General features: G+C 40.6%; 1 protein-coding gene across 1 annotated transcript; it reads left to right on the forward strand.

Annotated features, from left to right (window-relative positions):
• Positions 1-1,634: 1,634 nt before the first annotated feature.
• Positions 1,635-19,069, forward strand: LOC311044347 (myosin heavy chain, fast skeletal muscle-like). The gene is made up of 41 exons (XM_084055846.1): positions 1,635-1,657; positions 3,648-3,689; positions 3,818-4,036; positions 4,127-4,270; positions 4,519-4,675; positions 4,774-4,801; positions 4,899-5,007; positions 5,112-5,204; positions 5,292-5,355; positions 5,492-5,590; positions 5,674-5,777; positions 6,239-6,377; positions 7,849-7,967; positions 8,748-8,897; positions 8,991-9,161; positions 10,109-10,412; positions 10,747-10,811; positions 11,144-11,231; positions 11,416-11,533; positions 11,657-11,780; positions 11,886-12,022; positions 12,406-12,661; positions 13,105-13,347; positions 13,475-13,651; positions 13,741-13,886; positions 14,009-14,099; positions 14,181-14,570; positions 14,664-14,790; positions 14,884-15,002; positions 15,105-15,301; positions 15,393-15,576; positions 15,667-15,832; positions 15,980-16,104; positions 16,242-16,550; positions 16,659-16,862; positions 16,944-17,069; positions 17,652-17,822; positions 17,908-18,012; positions 18,108-18,203; positions 18,741-18,869; positions 18,974-19,069. Exons 3-41 carry the CDS (start codon positions 3,830-3,832, stop codon positions 18,992-18,994), a joined length of 5,802 nt encoding a protein of 1,933 aa, XP_083911972.1. The 5' UTR covers positions 1,635-1,657; positions 3,648-3,689; positions 3,818-3,829; the 3' UTR covers positions 18,995-19,069.
• Positions 19,070-20,596: the final 1,527 nt, after the last annotated feature.

Below are 20,596 nucleotides of genomic sequence, written 5' to 3' on the forward strand. Positions count from 1 at the left end.
TTGATTCCACACTTCTTTAGGACACACACACACACATGTGTGCATGCGTCGGTGCGTCTACAGATTTTGTACAAACATCACGCAAATTGGTACACATTATCTCTATTGTCATATGATCAAGACGGATCTGTCCGATTTTTCATATTCCATCCTGATTGGCTAAGATTGCCATCTAAATTACGAGTGGCTCGGTTTGAACAAAATGCCTCAAATCATGAACGCAGCGTCCGATTGCCATGAAAGGCAGAGGAAAAAATTGCACCCTTTTCATATTGGCCTATTATAGCGCCACCAGGAGGCCACAATAACCTAACTGACCTGGTGGAGACCTGTGCTTTGAGGAGCACTTTTTCTAGTTATTATTATTATTGAGTACCATTGAGATTCAAGATATATTTTACATAGGAGCCCTGTTTGGGGAGCAGCAGTAAAAAAAAAAATTGCAACTGAAACAACATGGTGTGTGCATATAAGATAATCCTATAAAATAATCTGATTAATAAAGAAGTGTGTGAGGCAACCAGATTTCCAAATGCTCTAAATTCTTGCTCTAAAACTCCTGTCTGGAGCCAGCTTAAAGATATAGCTCACCCACTTTTTTTTTTCTTTTTTCTATCAATTGCTAACCCCATAAAATCATGGAGAATTTGTTTTTGTTGCATTCCTGATCCATTGACCAATATTACAATATTTATAAGTATTTAAAGTAAATAGGAGGCCAATCTTAACAAGAGCATTACTATATTTAAACGATTTGCTTATAACCTGGACAGTAGTAGGTATCCCAGAGAAATGTTTTGGAGTTTATACTTTTTATAATATTTGGTTTTGCCTTGGCCTGCTATTTACTTGAATGAAATGTGATGAGTAGTGATGAGTAGGAATGGAAATAACGTTAGGTGAGACACTTTTTTTATGGGCCGGTTAAGGATTAAGTGACAGTGGCCCTACTTAACCTGTTACGCCAGTGCCATACTATTTGTCAAGCCAATAATTTGTCATTAAATTGTCTCAGGGATGCGACAAGAACAAAAAAAAATGCCATGAATTCAAGGCTTAATGGAGTGTGTAATTGATAGAAAATGAATTAGAAAAGTAATTTCTTGGGTGAACTACTCCTTAACAACTCATACATTTCAACTGTGACCCTGACTACAAAAAAAATCAAAACCCCCATAAAGTATAAAGCTGTCAAATTTAGTGAAGTGAGTGCAAGTATGAAGTAGCACACAATGGAAATGACCATTCAAAATGATACTCAAGTACAGTATTTGAGGATTTACCTATTTACTTTCCTGCACTGGATATTAACATGTTCCAAATAATGTATCTGAAAAGACATGCTGTAATGACCAAATTAAGAAACCCAGCACCCACCACCCTGCCAATTATACTATTTTTATACCATTGCCACTGACATGGACATAAACCACTATGCAAGCACTAAGCACTAACAAGTATCATGTGAGTGTTGGAAGTATAATTTTACAAGTTTATTAATAGGTTTAATAGATAGATTTTTTATGGCTACAACAGGAATGAAAAGACCTTGAAAGGAAACTCCTACTTTTACTTTCTGCGTAGCATGCAATGAACACCTAATATAAGGCACGCTGAGATGGTCCCATTGCAGAGGAGTTCAGAGTTCTATTTGTTGGTGAGTGAGACTTCATCTCTCCTTCATAGTCATATAAATGTTTTAGAGGTGTTAGCTATTCATTCATAGTTATATAAATGTTTTAGAGGTGTTAGCTATTCATAGTCATATAAATGTATTAGACACAGCTATTCATTTTTAAAATGACTCAGTACATAGTGCCACATAGCTACAGACATGATCCGAGGTTACAGACGCCGAATCATGAGTGGAGAGAATAATTGATGTTATATTGTACAGTACAGATTTAAATGATTGATTGTGTATTATTGTATTTATATCCTAGTGATATGGTTTAGGCCAGATTGGAAATCATTTTTTATTTAGACATTTCAATTATGTTATGATTATTCAAATAATAATTTGCAAAGTATGTGTTTTACCAGATACTTTCTTACTCTTAATAATTATTTGGAAGAGTACTTTTACATCTACTAGAGTTATTATTTTAAAGTAACACAATTTTTGATTTGAGTACAGTTTGGCTAGTCTGCCCACTTACGAATGTAACCTTAATTGTGGCGAGAGAGTATGTTTTACCCCCTGTCCGTCCGTCCGTGTATCCTATCCTGTCCGTGTGTTAGCAACTAATCTCCGGCACCGTTGGCCCGGTCGCTGCGAAACTGTGCAAACCCACTCCCTGGATGCCAATTCAGAACCTCTGCCCCACATTTTTCACATGGGCCTGTCAGCGCCACCAGGAGGCCGATTTGTGCAAAACCCATTTTTTCCCATTACTCCTACAGCTTTTATCCAAACGTCATGCAAATTGGTACACAGTATCTCTATAGTCATATGATCAACCCGGATCTGTTCGATTTCCCATATTCCATCGTCATTGGCTAAGGTTGGCTTCCAAAGTTTGCAGGATTGGTCCGTTTTGAACAAACTGCCTCAAATCATGAACACAGCTTGCCATTTCCATAAAATTGCACACGCACATTCCCACTAGGCCGAGGAAGAAATGCCACTTGAGAAATTTCAAATCAGCCTCATGGTGGCGCTATAACAGGCCAATTTGCATTTTTAACTATAACTGCACCGATCTGCGTGAAACTTTGCACACACACTACCTAGAGGCCAAGGGAAAACAGCTGCACTGCATTTTTCACATCTGCTTTTTACAGCGCCACCAGGAGGCCGACTTATGTAAAATACATTTTTGGATATTATTCCTTCAGATTCTGTCCAAAAATCACGCAAATCGATACACAGTATCTATATAATCATGTCATCAAGACAAATGTGTCTGATATTTCATATTCCATCCTAATTGGCTAACATTGGCTTCCAAAGTTTGCAGGATAGGTCCGTTTTGAACAAAATGCCTGTACGCAGCGATTTCCGTGAAATTTCGCACGCACATTCCCACTAGGCCGAGGAAAAAATGCCACCCTTTTCACATTGGTCTGTTATAGCGCCACCAGCAGGTCTAATTTCACAAAAAACAAAATTGGAACAAAATGCCTCAAATCATGAATGCAGTGTCCGATTGCCGTCAAAGGCCTAATAACAAATGGCACCCTTTTCACATTGGCCTATTATAGCGCCACCAGGAGGCCACAATAACCTACCTGACCTGGTGGACTTGTGCTTCGAGGAGCACTTTTTCTAGTTCATACAATCAAATTGAAGTGTAAGAAAGAAATCTAGCATTGCTTCAATACAAACAAAAAAAGAAACATGGCTGTAATGACAAAAAGATTACTTGGGTGAAATTAGGAATAAGCAAATAACAAACAAACAAACGAAAAGAACTGAATGGGCAAGCATCCTCTCATTTTAATGCATGCAATAATATTGAAGTGGATCACTGTTTTCAGATGTGGAACTTATGAGACATTTTTAAATGTCTCTCTTATGAAGTGGTGTGTGGCCAGAATGAACATTAGGATTCATATAATCTAATTTAATTCATGATTATAAATTGTATTAAATTGTTCAACTCATGTTAATGTCCTCAAAATGATGTGTTTTTTTTCACTCTTAGGGGTTGCACACAAGGTTCCACTGCTACTGGTAGAGGGGAAAAGTGAGTGTTCATAATTTTCTAATAAACCTACAATAAGCTGTAACCATAAGAATAGTCCTACAATTATCTGCTCAGATCTGAAGTCCGCAAAGGCATCAACACCATCTACTGTATCTGTCTGTCTACAGAAAGCCGCCACCATGAGTACGGACGCAGAGATGGAGCAGTATGGCAAGGCCGCCATTTATCTCCGTAAGCCAGAGAAGGAGAGAATGGAGTCTCAAAGTGCGCCCTTTGATGCCAAAACGGCAGCATATGTGGCCGATAAGGCTGAGCTGTACCTTAAGTGTAAAATTATAAAGAAGGACGGTGCCAAAGTCACTGTGGAAACGCTCTTGGATAAGGTGGTAAGTAGAGGTGTATTTAAAATCAAATAGTGGAACAGTACCACTGTTATCACAATACATTCTGAAGTTGTGTTTTTTTTTCTTTTTTAGGAAAGAACTGTGCCTGAGGCTGATGTCACCCCTATGAACCCTCCCAAGTACGACAAAATTGAGGACATGGCCATGATGACCCACCTCACTGAAGCCACCGTCCTGTATAACCTCAAAGAGCGTTATGCAGCATGGATGATCTATGTAAGGTTTTCCACATACTGAGAACAGTACGGTATTGCACCTGCCGATAGCAAAGAAAGAAAAATACAGAGTACAAGTTGTATCATCAAGAGAAAACCATAGAAAAACTCTTCTGAAGTTAACTTGCTCATCTGTTGATGCCACTTGCAACTCGTGACTGTAATCCCAGCTCTAGTGATCCGTTGTCCCAGATATGTGGCATGCTCAGTGTTGTATGATGTTAAGGTTCTCTCTCTTCTCCCCTTCAGACCTACTCTGGCTTGTTTTGTGCAACTGTGAACCCCTACAAGTGGCTCCCAGTGTACGACCAGGAGGTTGTAAATGCCTACAGAGGCAAGAAGCGTATTGAGGCTCCACCCCACATCTTCTCTGTCTCTGACAACGCCTATCAGTTCATGCTGATGGGTACGTACTAGTCAGGAAAATGTAAACAAATGTATATAACTACAGTATAATGGTTTTGTGCTGTATCCGTGACTAAAAGTTTGCTTTACATTTTACAGATAAAGAGAACCAGTCTGTCCTGATCACGTAAGTTTCATCAAGCCCATCTACTAGGCATTAAAAAAGGAACATTGTGTACAAATTCCCTAACTGCATTTCTCTGAATGTATGCATTTATAACCAGTGGAGAATCCGGTGCTGGAAAGACTGTGAACACCAAGCGTGTCATCCAGTACTTTGCAACAGCTAGTTCTGGTGGAGAGAAATGTGCGGCCGATAGCGGTAAAATCAAGGTATACAGGTTTTTAACATTAACAAATAAATAATTTTATATAGCAATTCAATTAAAAAGAATTCTGACCAAATTTTAAATTGGGCGATGTCTAAAACATTCTAGGGGTCACTGGAGGATCAGATTATTGCAGCCAATCCCTTGCTGGAGTCATATGGTAATGCCAAGACTATTAGGAATGACAACTCCTCTCGCTTTGTAAGTATAAATAATGAAATTTTTTGAGAAAACCTGAAATGGTTCCACAATGTAGAGGGATGAAACAAATTGTGCTTTATCAAACAGGGTAAATTCATCAGAATCCATTTCGGCACAACGGGTAAACTGGCCAGTGCTGATATTGAGACATGTAAGTATGAAGTTCACAGACGAATTATGTACAGTATGCAATCATTTGAGGATTACATTTTGAGTTATGTACAACCCATATAAATGTTATTATTATTATTATTATTATTATTATGAGTTATGTACATCCCACATAGATCTGCTGGAGAAGTCTAGAGTGACCTACCAGCTTTCTGCAGAGAGAGGTTACCACATCTTTTTCCAGATGATGACCAACCACAAACCTGAGATTATTGGTAAGTGGAATTACTGTTGATGCAGTGAGAACATAAATGAATGAATAAAAACACATGTTCACCCTTTTTTAATCCCTTTTAAGAAATGTGTCTGATCACCTCCAACCCCTACGACTTCCCATTGATCAGCATGGGTGTGATCACTGTGGCCAGCATTGATGACAAAGTGGAGCTGGAAGCTACTGATGTTAGTGAACATATTTTAATATTTCTAATACTCACTGTGCACTGTAGTCAGTTGCTCTGCAAAATGTATTTTATAAAGCAGTGGTTGACAAGCACTTTGGAATTGTAGCAGTTGAGGCATTACATTTAGTTTGACTCGGTTCCACAGATACATATTGTGAAAATAGCCGATCTACAGTACATGTTTTCACATTCTTTACCTCTTTCTTAGATAATATTCGACAATTTGGCCAATGTTTGACAATTTGTATAGAATAGTTTGGTTGATTATTTTGGACGCAGTAATGGTCTTGAAATTATTTATTTTATAGGTCTTAAAAGTCCTAAATTGTCACTTTAGAAATGAGCAGATACAATGTATACACTTATACTGTATGTTGGATTGTTAACTGTTGAGTTGTACATAGTTTTAAATTATGTTTGTTAATCTAATGTTTAATCTCAATCTTTTGAAAACATCAGGAGGCTATTGACATCCTGGGCTTCAACGGTGAGGAAAAAGCGTTAATCTACAAGCTCACCGGTGCAGTGATGCATCATGGGGTCTTGAAGTTCAAACAGAAGCAGCGTGAAGAACAGGCAGAACCTGACGGCACAGAGGGTGAGCTGATATTTATTATTATTATTATTATTCATTATCACAGAGGGTGAGCTAAATCTTCAACTAAGGAAAATGTAAATGAAAATAATGCATACTTTGTCGCAAGTATTGTATTTACTTATATTCAAAATGAACTAAGTTAAGTATATTTCCAATATATTTCCATTATTTTATTTATTTATATTATACTTACGGTGGCACGGTGATGCAGTCTGTAGTGCTGTCGCCTCACAGCTAGAAGTTCCTGGGTTCGAGGGGGGAGGGGGGGGGGGGCGTGCGTGTCCTCTCCTCCATTGCCCATACCCTAGTGGGGTTGGGCTAAAGGGCCTTTCTGTATGGAGTTTGCATGTTCTCCCCGTGTCCCCCTAGGCTAGACACCCTCACAAAAAACATGCAGTAGTCCTGGTCTCTATACTGCCTTCCCCTGGTCTGTCGGGCCTGATGGAAGGGAAAGGAACAGGTTGGAACTAGAGAAAGTGCTCCTCGGAGCACAGGTCTCCGCCAGGTCAGGTACGATATTGTGGCCTCCTGGTGGCGCTATAATAGGCCAATGTGAAAAGGGTGCCATTTATTCTTCAATCGGACACTGCATTCATGATTTGAGGCATTTTGTTACAAAAATGTGTTTTGCTAAATTAGACCTGCTGGTGGCGCTATAACAGGCCAATGTGAAAAAGGGTGGCATTTCTTCCTTGGCCTAGTGGGAATGTGCGTGTGAAATTTCACGGAAATCGCAAGCTGCGTTCATGATTTGAGGCATTTTGTTCAAAACGGAACAATCCTGCAAACTTTGGAAGCAAACCTTAGCCAATGAGGATGGAATATGGGAAATCGGACAGATCAGTGTTGATCACATGACTATAGAGATACTGTGTACCGATTTGCATGACGTTTGGATAAAATCTGTAGGAGTAATGTAAAAAAAATGGGTTTTGCACAAATCGGCCTCCAGGTGGCGCTATAACAGGCCCATGTGAAAAATTTGAGGCAGAGGTTCTGAATTGGCATCCAGGGAGTGTGTGTGCACAGTTTCGCAGTGACCGGGCCAACGGTGCCAGAGATTAGCTGGTAACACACGGACACACAGACACACGGACACACGGACACACGGACACACAGACACACGGACACACGGACACACGGACGGAGGGTAAAACATACTCTCTCGCCATGCCTTTCGGCCTGGCGGAGACAATAACGTGTTCCTTTCCACGCGCTACGTCCTACTGGGCCCAGGTTTACATCTTAGAAAATTGGCACTGGTTTAAAAAATCTTGGGATAAAAAAAAAATATATATATTATACTGTTTAGAGTGATGATTATTCGGTTTACCTATGATCTTAGATTACTATCTCTATGCATTTGACGTATTACCTCGTGTTTACCTTGCTTACTGTAAATCGGTCTCTGGATTTAAGAGCGTCTGCTAAATGCCTAAATTGTAAATTGCAAATTGTATGGACATTTCAGAGGCTGACAAGATTTGCTACCTGTTGGGCATAAACTCAGCAGAGATGCTTAAGGCGTATTGCTACCCCAGAGTGAAGGTTGGAAACGAGTATGTCACTAAGGGACAGACTGTGCCACAGGTGAGTACATTACATTATTTCCATGTTAAAACATCTTCTGAAATTAAAATGATCCTCCAACATTATTCAGATTAATTTCTATTTACTTATTGAATATATGAAGAGCCTACAAAAAAATATCGATGCACCGCTGACATATTATTTGAACATTATTGTTATACAGTACCTGTAAAAAAAACCCACTACACATTGTGTATCCAACCATACAACCCCTCCCGCTCACTCAGATTAGCTAACACAGGGAAACTGTCAGAATCTTCTCTAAAACACCCGGGACAGACTCTTCTCCCTTCTGGCTCCCAAACTGTGGAAAAAACTCCCCATTGCAGTCAGAACTGCAATGGGGACTCACTCCCAATCTTTCGCCGTAATCTGAAGACTCACCTCTTCAGACTCCACCTTAGCCTGTTGCACTTGCTGTAGCCCTTGTCGTAGCAGTTGCCCTAGCCTTGACGACCTTGCAGGTTTATCCAAACACTATGTAATTTAAATAGCATGTTATGTAGACAGATACCAGGTTTATTTGTAGACCTGGCATTCTATGGTGTGTATGTATAGTTTCAATTTACAGATGATTGCATTTTTTTATTATACTGTTTAGACTGATGATAGTTTCTTGGTTTACCTATGATCCTAGATTAATATTGCTATGCATTTGATGTATTACCTCGTGTTTTCCTTGCTTACTGTAAATCACTCTGGATTAAGAGCGTCTGCTAAATGCCTAAATTGTAAATTGTATAATTCACACCCCTACTAATAATGTTCCTATTCCCTTAGGTAATGAACTCAGTCGGTGCCTTGGCCAAGTCCATCTATGAGAAGGAGTTCTTGTGGATGGTCATTAGGATCAACGAGATGTTGGACACCAAGCAGCAGAGAAACTACTACATTGGTGTGCTGGACATCGCTGGTTTTGAAATCTTTGATGTAAGCATGGACTTGTTCTAAATGGGAGACTCATTATTTTTGTCACAATTACACTATTACAAGAGATTGGGCTAATGATATTTCCACTCACAGTTCAACACCCTGGAGCAGCTGTGTATCAACTTCACCAATGAGAAACTGCAACAGTTTTTCAACCACACCATGTTTGTTCTGGAGCAAGAAGAGTACAAGAAGGAAGGAATTCCCTGGGATCTCATTGACTTCGGCATGGACTTGGCTGTCTGCATTGAGCTCATTGAGAAGGTATTGTTATATTTTATTACACGGCTTGGTTGAATGCTTGATTCTGATTGATCAATCACTGAATTCAGCGGTGTGTTATTTCTGGATAATGACCGATGATAACAGACCGCTGTCTAATCAAAGGCTCAGAGCACCCATGCTCGGCTTCACCTTGGGATTTAATCATCCTGTCGGGGGTTATTTCTCGACAACGACCGGCGTGCCGTAGATTATCCCTTGCATATCCTATATTAAAATTGTCCTAGAGGGCGGGCCGGTCGACGGACGTCACAAACTTAACATGCAGACCTGCAAGATGCACCGTTGCTCCGATCCGCACCAAACTTGGCACCAACACCTGTCAGGGGTCTGGACCACGTGTGCTATAGGCGCACCATTGCTCCGCCCCCTCTGTATTCATATTGGCTGGGGTTTAAACAGCCATAACTCCAGTTCCCAGCATGCTAAAGGCCCCAAACCTGGTAGGTGCTCTTATATGGCTAATAGGGACAGGCTGTAATTGCTTAAGCCCCGCCCCCTCTGTGTTCCTAATGGCTCGGAACAGCCATAACTCCAGTTCCCAGCAATTATTATTATACTATTATATATCATCATGGACTTGGCTGTCTGCATTGAGCTGATTAAGAAGGTATCCAATTATCATTAAACTAGTATATGTTATCATGGACTTGGCTGTCTGCATTGAGCTGATTAAGAAGGTATCCAATTATTATTAAACTAGTATATGTTAACATGGACTTGGCTGTCTGCATTGAGCTGATTAAGAAGGTATACAATTATTATTATACTATTATATGTTATCATGGACTTGGCTGTCTGCATTGAGCTCATTGAGAAGGTCTACAATTATGTTGTACTTTAATGGAAGTGATGTTAATATTTATTTTTGTCATTGGCACCATGTTTTGATTTTTGTCTCTTTTGTCTCTTTTGTCTCCTTTACAAAGCCCTTGGGCATCTTCTCCATCCTTGAAGAGGAGTGCATGTTCCCAAAGGCTTCAGACAAGACTTTCAACGACAAGTTGCATGGCACACATCTTGGAAAGTGTAAAGCCTTTGAGAAGCCCAAGCCTGGCAAAGGCAAGGGTGAGGCCCACTTCTCCCTGGTTCACTACGCTGGAACTGTGGACTACAGCATCACAGGCTGGCTTGAGAAGAACAAGGATCCCCTGAACGACTCAGTCATTCAGCTGTACCAGAAGTCTACAGTTAAACTGCTGGCTGTGTTCTATCCTCCCCCTGAGCCTGAAGGTATGTTTATTAATATAATAATATAATATAATGTGTTCTATCCACCTCCTGAGCCTTAAGGTATGTTTATTAATATAATAATATAATATAATGTGTTCTATCCACCTCCTGAGCCTGAGGGTATTGTTATATCAATACTATAAACAGAAAGGAGGGAGGCATGTTTAATTAGTTTGCCTTCCTTTAATTATTTTCTTTTGCTTTCATTTGTTTTCCTCTGCTCTGTTTGCCTGCTTTTTAAATGTTCTTGTTCAGCACTTTGGTTTGACCTTGGTCGTTGAAAATGTGCTATATAGATAAACTTTGATTTGATGATTCTAACGAATATAAACAGACCCCAACAAGAAGGGAGGCAAGAAGAAGGGTGGTTCCATGCAGACTGTGTCTAGTGCTTTCAGGGTAAGAATATTTATTCATTATTATCAATATTATATTCCTGTAAGAATTAAGCATTATTATTATCAACATTATGTACATGTAAGAAATAGACACGTCTTTTCATGTTGGTGTTAAACAATTAAACAAAGTTGTGAGCTTGTAGATATCTTTGAATGGCTGAAGTTTAAGATAGGGCTTAAGTGGTTAATGTTTGTTTTAGAAAAATCTAAATATGTAAAGTAACTAGTATCTAAAGAGTTCAAATGATTGCATTGGAGGAAAAAGTACAATATTGTGTCACTTTTTACTAATAATAAGCCTAATTGTCTCTTTTATGTCTCCTTACTCAATAGGCGAACTTGGGGATGCTGATGACCAACCTGAGGAGCACTCATCCTCACTTTGTGCGTTGCCTGATTCCCAACGAGTCCAAGACTCCAGGTAAACACAGAAAATATATATCATTATATCATTATTATTATATATTTGATTCCAAACGATTCCAAGACTCAGGTAAATACAGAAAAAAAATATTTAAACAATGATTGTGAGGTGGTCATTTAATGCAATTTTGGGCAGTGTGTAACTATTTTGTCCTAATAATAATGAAGCAACATCTTTACAGGCCTGATGGAGAACTTCCTGGTCATCCACCAGCTGAGGTGTAACGGTGTGCTGGAAGGCATCAGGATTTGTAGAAAGGGTTTCCCCAGCAGAATCCCCTATGCTGACTTCAAGCAGAGGTATTCATTCCCTTTTCCAGCAGCTTTTAGTTACACCTATTAACACAAAATGACCCACTTTTACAAAACAGGTACAAAGTACTGAACGTCAGCACAAAATGACCATGAACTTTTACAAAACAGGTACAAAGTACTGAATGCCAGCGCATGTCCCGATGGCGCGTTCATGGACAACAAGAAAGCCTCTGAGAAGCTGCTTGGGTCCATTGACGTACCTCAAGATGAGTTCAAGTTTGGACACACCAAGGTAAACACACTCCAAATCTGGTTTAACATTATCCAGAGAGGACTAAAAGTAGATTTTACGGTTGTTTAGTTGCTCAATGCTCAGTGTTTGTAACATTGTATTCAGGTGTTCTTCAAAGCTGGTCTGCTGGGTACGCTGGAGGAGATGCGAGATGAAAAGCTGTTTTCTCTGGTCACCATGACTCAGGCTCTCGCACGAGCTTACGTCATGAGGAAGGAGTTTGTCAAGATGATGGCTAGGAGGTACTTTGAAAACATTAATTCAATATTAAATACAATTTGTGAGTAAACGTTGTCATTTCTGTTGAATAAAAGAAATGTAAAGTGTCAAATCACTAGAATAAAATAGCAAAATTTGCCGAACAAGCTTTTAGTGACGGTGGCAAGGAAAAAACTCCCCTTAAACAGGAGAAGAAACCTCGAGCAGAACCAGGCTCTAGGGTGGGCAGCCATCTGCATTTACCTTACCGGGGGGCAACAACAATAACACCAACACCAATAATAACAACAACAATAGTGACAACTATGACACAATAATAACAGCTATAATAACAGCCTGCAGTCGTATTACATGGAAACCCTCGATCTGCAGCTCAATCATGATCCATTGAAACTATTTTCCACAGAGAGGCCATTTTCACCATCCAGTTCAACGTGCGCTCATTCTGCAATGTGAAGAACTGGCCATGGATGTCGCTGTACTTCAAGATCAAGCCTCTCCTGCAGAGCGCTGAGACTGAGAAGGAGCTGCAGAACATGAAGGAGAACTATGAGAAGATGAAGGTTGACCTGGCTGCTGCCCTGGCCACGAAGAAGACACTGGAAGAGAAACTGGTGGCTGTGGTGCAGGAGAAAAATAACCTTCAACAGTCAGCGGCATCAGTAAGTAGCTACACTTGTACAGGAAATGTTGCTAAAATGTCCTATTGCTTATGATCTTAAATCTGTTATCTAATGTAGAATGGAGATGTAAACCATGGCAGAGAATGCCTGGAGGTCGAACGGCAGTTGACATCATTGTATAGCTACATGGCTACCAGCACAAAAGGCCTGACCCAATTTGTCGTTCTCCTGTGGGAAGGTTGAATCTGCATATGCTAATGCTCCTCCACCCACGCACTACTATAGTATATCCTTTTGGAGGAGGTTGATAGCCTCCAGCTTCTTCCTTGTACTCATCTCCGCCACCGCCTCCGTACCGTCCAGACTCTAACCATGATCAGGGCTTCCTTTTTCACCAGCTTGTTCAGTTAGTTAATGTCCCTTGTGTTAATGTTAACAAATGCCGACATGTTCCCTAACTTATCTTTTTCATTGACAACCAGGGAGATGAAGCATTGAATGATGCTGAGGAGAGATGTGAGGGTCTTATCAAAAGTAAGATCCAGTTGGAGGCAAAGGTCAAAGAGACAACCGAGAGACTGGAGGATGAGGAGGAGATCAATGCGGAGCTGACTGCCAAGAAGAGGAAGCTGGAAGATGAATGCTCTGAGCTCAAGAAGGACATTGATGACCTGGAGCTCACCTTGGCCAAAGTGGAGAAGGAGAAACACGCCACTGAAAACAAGGTTCAACATTATACACTCTAGCCGTCTTATCAAGTTATAGAACAATAATGATCCATTCATGATTATATACTCTAGCCGGCTTATCAAGTTATAGAACAATAATGATCCATTCATTCATGTCATTCAGGTGAAGAACCTGACTGAGGAAATGGCCTCTCAGGACGAAGGTCTTGCTAAGCTGACCAAGGAAAAGAAAGCCCTCCAAGAGGCACATCAGCAGACTCTTGATGACCTGCAGGCAGAGGAAGACAAAGTCAACACTCTGACCAAGGCCAAGACCAAGCTGGAGCAGCAAGTTGACGATGTGAGTTCATCAAGTCAATTGCATGTTTTGAACTTATACCTTATGTTTATTGTTGTTCTGAGTAATAAGAAAAATATATTGTTGTGCAGTTGGAGGGTTCTCTGGAGCAAGAGAAGAAGCTCCGCATGGACCTTGAGAGAGCCAAGAGAAAGCTTGAGGGTGATCTGAAACTGGCCCAGGAATCCATAATGGATCTGGAGAATGACAAGCAGCAGTCTGATGAGAAGATAAAGAAGTAATGTGGAACACGTTATGAATAATTCATGATAATAATAATAATAATAATACATATTAATAATAATATGGAATGCCACAGAGAAAAACTACCACTAAAATATCATGTACTGTATTCCACAGGAAGGACTTTGAAGTAAGCCAGCTTCTGAGTAAGATTGAGGATGAGCAATCTTTGGGGGCCCAGCTGCAGAAGAAGATCAAAGAACTCCAGGTATTTCTTTTTTTCATCTTATTTAAAATCATTGATGATAAGTAAATCAGGATATAATAGTTATGTTCATTAATTTGAAAGGCTCGTATTGAAGAACTGGAGGAGGAGATCGAGGCAGAGCGTGCCGCTCGTGCCAAGGTTGAGAAACAGAGAGCTGACCTCTCCAGGGAACTTGAGGAGATCAGCGAGAGGCTGGAGGAGGCCGGTGGAGCCACCTCTGCTCAGATCGAGATGAATAAGAAGCGTGAGGCTGAGTTCCAGAAGCTGCGTCGTGACCTCGAAGAGTCCACCCTGCAGCATGAGGCCACTGCCTCTGGCCTCCGTAAGAAACAGGCCGACAGCGTGGCTGAACTGGGTGAACAGATCGACAACCTCCAGCGTGTCAAGCAGAAACTGGAGAAGGAGAAGAGTGAATACAAGATGGAGATCGATGACCTGTCCAGCAACATGGAAGCGGTTGCTAAGGCAAAGGTAGAATAGAATGCTTGTGTATAATTCTTGTCAAAATACTTGAACCAATCAGAAAAAAAACATTGACTGAATATGTCCAATGGTAATCAACAGGGAAATCTTGAGAAGATGTGCCGCACCCTTGAGGACCAACTCAGTGAAATCAAGGCCAAGAGTGATGAGAATGTTCGCCAGATAAATGATATTGGAGCTCAGAGAGCAAGACTGTTGACAGAAAATGGTAAATGTTCATCGTAGAGTCTACTAGCCTTGAGCAAATTCCATAATTAGAGATAATGCTTTGATTAAACTAATATTACATTTTTTTAATTAGGTGAGTTTGGTCGTCAACTTGAGGAGAAAGAAGCTCTCGTCTCTCAGCTCACCAGAGGCAAGCAGGCCTTCACCCAACAGATTGAGGAGTTGAAGAGACATGTTGAAGAGGAGGTTAAGGTAAGGAACAGCTTTTTATTTATTTATTTTACAAATAGGCTTGTAATTGTCTTTTTGTAATTGTATCCAGCTGACATTATTTTGGCATTTTCCTTTTGACAGGCAAAGAATGCCCTTGCTCATGGTGTGCAATCAGCTCGCCATGACTGTGACCTTCTGAGGGAGCAGTTTGAGGAGGAGCAGGAGGCCAAGGCTGAACTGCAGCGTGGAATGTCCAAGGCCAACGCTGAGGTGTGTCAGTGGAGGAGCAAGTATGAGACTGATGCTGTCCAACGCACTGAGGAGCTGGAGGAAGCTAAGTAAGTGATCAGCGTTTTACACCATCAGGTACCACTCACTATAGAAAATATTGCTCACAATAATTTGATTCCATTCAAAACTGATCAACAGGAAGAAGCTCGCCCAGCGTCTTCAGGAAGCTGAGGAGCAAATCGAGGCTACGAATTCCAAGTGCGCCTCTCTGGAGAAAACCAAACAGAGACTCCAGGGTGAAGTGGAAGACCTCATGATTGACGTTGAGAGGGCCAATGGTTTGGCTGCCAACCTTGACAAGAAACAGAGGAACTTTGATAAGGTGCTTTGACATACATTATTTTAAAACAAAAATAATTATTGCCTCCTTTAAGTGGGGTAAATGACACATTTTATTACAAATGCTGTGCAGGTCTTGGCAGAATGGAAGCAGAAATATGAAGAGGGCCAGGCCGAGCTGGAGGGAGCTCAGAAAGAGGCTCGTTCTCTCAGCACTGAGATGTTTAAAATGAAGAATTCCTATGAGGAGTCTCTGGACCACCTGGAGACCATGAAGCGTGAGAACAAGAACCTGCAACGTGAGTTTTATTTTATACTTTCAATAACAGTGATTTTTTTTTTAAATAATTAAGTATTCAAGATCAAGCTACAACGTTATTCAAATGCAAATACAAAATAGTTGCTGATTTGAAAGTTCCTCATTCATTATTTTCAATCAACTGCAGAGGAGATCTCAGACCTGACTGAACAGATTGGTGAGACTGGAAAGAGCATCCATGAGCTGGAGAAATCCAAGAAACAGACGGAGACAGAGAAGTCAGAGATCCAGACAGCCTTGGAGGAAGCTGAGGTAAATCTTTTAGGTTCTACATGTCTTTATTTTAGATTTATTTCAATACGTTATATATTCAAACAGTGTAGCAGTATGATCGATGGTACTGTACATGAAAAGGTCCTACAACCTTTTGATCCTGTATTTCATTTTAGGGTACTCTGGAGCACGAGGAGTCCAAGATTCTTCGTGTCCAGCTGGAACTCAACCAGATCAAGGGTGAGGTTGACAGAAAGCTGGCAGAGAAGGATGAAGAGATGGAGGGGATCAAGAGGAACAGCCAGAGGGTGATTGACTCCATGCAGGGCACTCTGGACTCTGAGGTCAGGAGCAGAAACGATGCCCTGAGAATCAAGAAGAAGATGGAGGGAGACCTGAACGAGATGGAAGTTCAGCTGAGTCACTCCAACCGCCAGGCTGCTGAGGCCCAGAAGCAGCTGAGGAACGTCCAGGGAACTCTTAAGGTGCAAAACATAGTAGTTAGAAACATATTCAAATAATGGAACTGCTCTGAACAAGTCAAATTCTGATGTTTTTCTTAACGTGACCACCTCAAATGTGATTTATTTTAGGATGCCCAACTGCACCTTGACGATGCTCTCAGAGGCCAAGAAGATATGAAGGAGCAAGCTGCCATGGTGGAACGTAGGAACGGCCTCATGGTTTCTGAGATCGATGAGCTGAGAGTGGCTCTGGAACAGACAGAGAGAGGCCGCAAAGTGGCTGAACAAGAACTAGTAGATGCTAGTGAACGTGCTGGCCTGTTGCACTCCCAGGTAAGTCAATGGAAAAACTCTCAATATATTTAACATACCAGTAATGTATACTTGCATTGCTAAACTGAATCTTTATTTTAGAACACAAGCCTTATGGGCACCAAGAAGAAACTTGAAGCTGACCTGATCCAGGTCCAAGGTGAAGTGGATGACAGTGTTTCAGAAGCAAGGAATGCTGAGGAGAAGGCCAAGAAAGCCATCACTGATGTAAGTTAGGATGACCGCCCCTTATCCAATATACCAGGACAATTAGACAACCTTATGGCATGCTTAATGTAAACATACAATACAATACATTTCGCTCATGGCATGCAGATGTTGAACACCTTTGCAATAGGCTACAACAAAGGATGTATTTTAGAATTAAATACCAAACATATCTTATTCAAACAGCCATGATGAAGATCATAGGGAAAAAAGGAACATCACTATTTTCTTTATATCAGAAATATGTGCTCAGGGAGACAAAGTACATTCTGAACCCAGCATTCTGAGGTACTGGCTTCAGGCAGATGGTTCAGAATGCTACAGTGCAGACTGAACTGGTACAAGAATCTATTCATTCCATCCTCCATAAAGATATTTACTTAGTTTATTTCCTTCTGGTCTTATGACACTAGTATCCGTTTATTACCTGTTTATTATAATTTGAATGAGCTATTTTAATCTATGTACCATGTTTGTATATTGTGATTTTCTTGGCAAATATGTTGTTTTATGCATATAGTTCTTTCCGTGCGGGTGAATGAAGTATATTTCATCTTATGTTATACAAAAAATACTTTCCAGGCTGCTATGATGGCCGAGGAGCTTAAAAAGGAGCAGGACACTAGTTCTCACTTGGAGAGGATGAAGAAGAACCTGGAGGTCACAGTGAAGGACCTGCAGCACCGCCTGGATGAGGCTGAGAACCTGGCTATGAAGGGAGGCAAGAAGCAGCTCCAGAAACTGGAGTCTAGGGTAAGATACGTAGTTCACTTCAACACGGCTTATAGTCAATGAAATAAGAAGACATTATTTCACAGTGCATAATTCCATTGTGAAGGTGCGGGATCTGGAGGGAGAGGTTGAATCTGCACAGAGAGGCGGAGCAGACGCTATTAAAGGTGTCCGCAAGTACGAGAGGAGAGTGAAGGAGCTGACATACCAGGTACTGTATATCATGTTCACTTAAATAACCATCATGCCACTAAATGAATAGATTGCATGAACATAACTAATGTTATAAATTCACTCTCACTTCAGACTGAAGAGGACAAGAAGAATCTTGGCAGGCTTCAGGATCTGGTAGACAAACTGCAGATGAAGGTGAAGGGCTACAAGAGGCAGGCTGAGGAAGCGGTAAGACAAATATACATCTTTAGTTGTGGTCGCCATGTGCATAGTGTTGTTGTCATAGTTTAACTAATGGAATAGCCTCGATCTCCAGGCTTTTATTTTCCTTCGCGTTTTGCTAAAAAATAAGAGCTTGGACCAGCCTGTTGACATTCCTGGAATAGGAAGTGGTTGATTTCCCCAACCAACCAGAGTGCAGTGGGCGTCTCTCCAAATGTTGTGGCGTCACATACTGCAGACGCATGCAGGCAGTGTGTTTCAGGCATAATGGTAAAAGTACATTTACAAAATGGACTGGAGGAATTTTGTTTCCTATAAGCTGCAATTTATGGCTCGGGGTGCCAAACAAGAACAAGAAAACAGCCATGATTGTGCCGTTCCAATGAGAACCTGTCAGGGCTCACTCATAAACATGCTGCATGGGCCACTGTATTAGCCACAACCACACTTTACAATTGCCTGAAATTGTCTTGTTTCGACTATATCATTGTAAGATTCTCTTTTCAAATATTGAGGCTTTGAACCATCTCTATCATATTGTAGGAGGAAGCAGCCAACGTTCACCTGTCCAAGTGCAGAAAGGTTCAGAATGAGCTGGAGGAGGCTGAAGAGCGTGCAGACATCGCTGAAGGCCAGGTCAACAAGATGAGAGCTAAAAGTCGTGACTCCAAGGTAATCCATGTTCAATATGAAGGTTCATTATGTTGACTATCTTTAGCTAAGATTTAACTAAAGATTCATGTTGAATATCTAAAAATATATTCCTATTGTTACAGGGAAAAGACGCTGCTGAATAAGTTCTCCAATTCAAGTCACCGTACAAAGTCATAAAATATGATCCATTGTATTCAATAAAGGTGCCAACAAAAGTATTTTAGCTGTTTCTTGTATTCATTACTTTGTCTTTTCAATACTTTTTATTGTGAGGTTTGAATTCTGGGACCAACTCACATGTCCACTATACCATTTTATAAACACAAACAAATAAATATGTATAAGGACAATTATCTTAAGGACTGCGTGGGTGTGTCATATGAATTGTGATGTTTAAAGCTGGGCAAAACTGAATCCATTCTTTTTGGTCCAGAATGAACCTCTTTGACTTCACGGTCAAAGTGGGTGACAATGTTATCACAAGGAAAGAAGAAATTACCTACCTGGGTTAGAGGACAATCTTTCCAGTAAAGAAAATGTCAACAAAAGTAATCAGGGAAGTCAACCAAAGAACAAGATTTTTGAGCAGGATCTCCTCGTTGGTCAACAGGAATACATTGAGGACACTAGCTGGAGCACTCATCCAATGTCATTTTGATTATGCATGCACCTCATTGTACTATAGCACCACCACAAAGGCATTAAAAACAAGGCTTCAGACCTCTCAAAAAAAAACTTGGCCTCACACCTAGAACTCACCTAACCTAGAGGACAGAGTACAGCAACTTAAAATGGGCCTGGTCTTCAAGTTACTCAAGATTACAGGGACACCCATGTACCTGTCAAACTACTTCAATAAAGTAAAAGACACCCACAGGCACAAACAGACATCAAAAAGTTTGACTCCTTAGTTACTATGATATTCGGCATAGTAGTGTATATCTGTCTGCCATTTAATGTCACTATGAATTGAGGACAAAAAGACCCCATTTGAAACAAGCCATTGTGCTTTCATGGGCTTTTTAATCCTATTTAGTTGACCTTGTATTTGAACCCTCCTTCAAAACCGCCATAAAAGAGCACCTGTCAGCAATTTGTAACTGGCCCTAGTAAAGTGTAAGCTTAATACCAGAAATTATAACCCCCAACTTGTTACCGTACATACAGTTCATTGCTACTACTGTTGATGATGTGTTGAATATTATTGTGTATTATTGTATGTCTTTAAATGTCGCGATGAATTGAATACACAGGACCCAGGCGTGCCTAACTTTGACATTGCCTGCAGGAGCACAAAAGCCTCCTGCTACCTACAAGTAGCAGTTAACCAATATCTTTCTTTATCAATATCTAAGCTATAATGATTATAACATTGGCACGGCAGCCTGCTAATTCTGTACGAATAAATCCTTCAAAAAGCATTATGTTTGTGTGTGGATTATTTCAAAAGTGGGTTCAGTTCAAGTCTTTTTTAATTCTTATTTATTTATCGTTATTCAAAACTAGAAAAAGTGCTCCTCGGAGCACAGATCTCCGCCAGGTCACCGCAATCAGGCGCTGCGTTCATGATTTGCGGCATTTCGCGAGATCATGTGTACCGATTTGCGTGAAATTTGGATAAAATGTGAAGGAGTAACTGTGTTTTACATAAGTTGGCCTCCCGGTGGTGCTATAAAAGGCAGATGTGCAAAATGAAAGTCAAAGGTTTTTCCTTGGCGCATATAAAGTTTTACACAGATCGGTGC

The sequence above is a fragment of the Gymnoscopelus microlampas genome, assembly GCF_963454915.1.
Source record: "Gymnoscopelus microlampas genome assembly, chromosome: 4".
In the NCBI taxonomy this organism is placed as follows: domain Eukaryota; kingdom Metazoa; phylum Chordata; class Actinopteri; order Myctophiformes; family Myctophidae; genus Gymnoscopelus; species Gymnoscopelus microlampas.

Coding starts and splice junctions, on each gene's coding strand:
- LOC311044347 (XM_084055846.1), top strand. CDS start 3,830: ATGAGTACGGACGCAGAGATGGAGCAGTATGGCAAGGCCGCCATTTAT. Junction 4,802..4,898: donor AACCAGTCTGTCCTGATCAC/GTAAGTTTCATC, acceptor ATTTATAACCAG/TGGAGAATCCGGTGCTGGAA. Junction 17,070..17,651: donor CCAAGAAAGCCATCACTGAT/GTAAGTTAGGAT, acceptor AATACTTTCCAG/GCTGCTATGATGGCCGAGGA.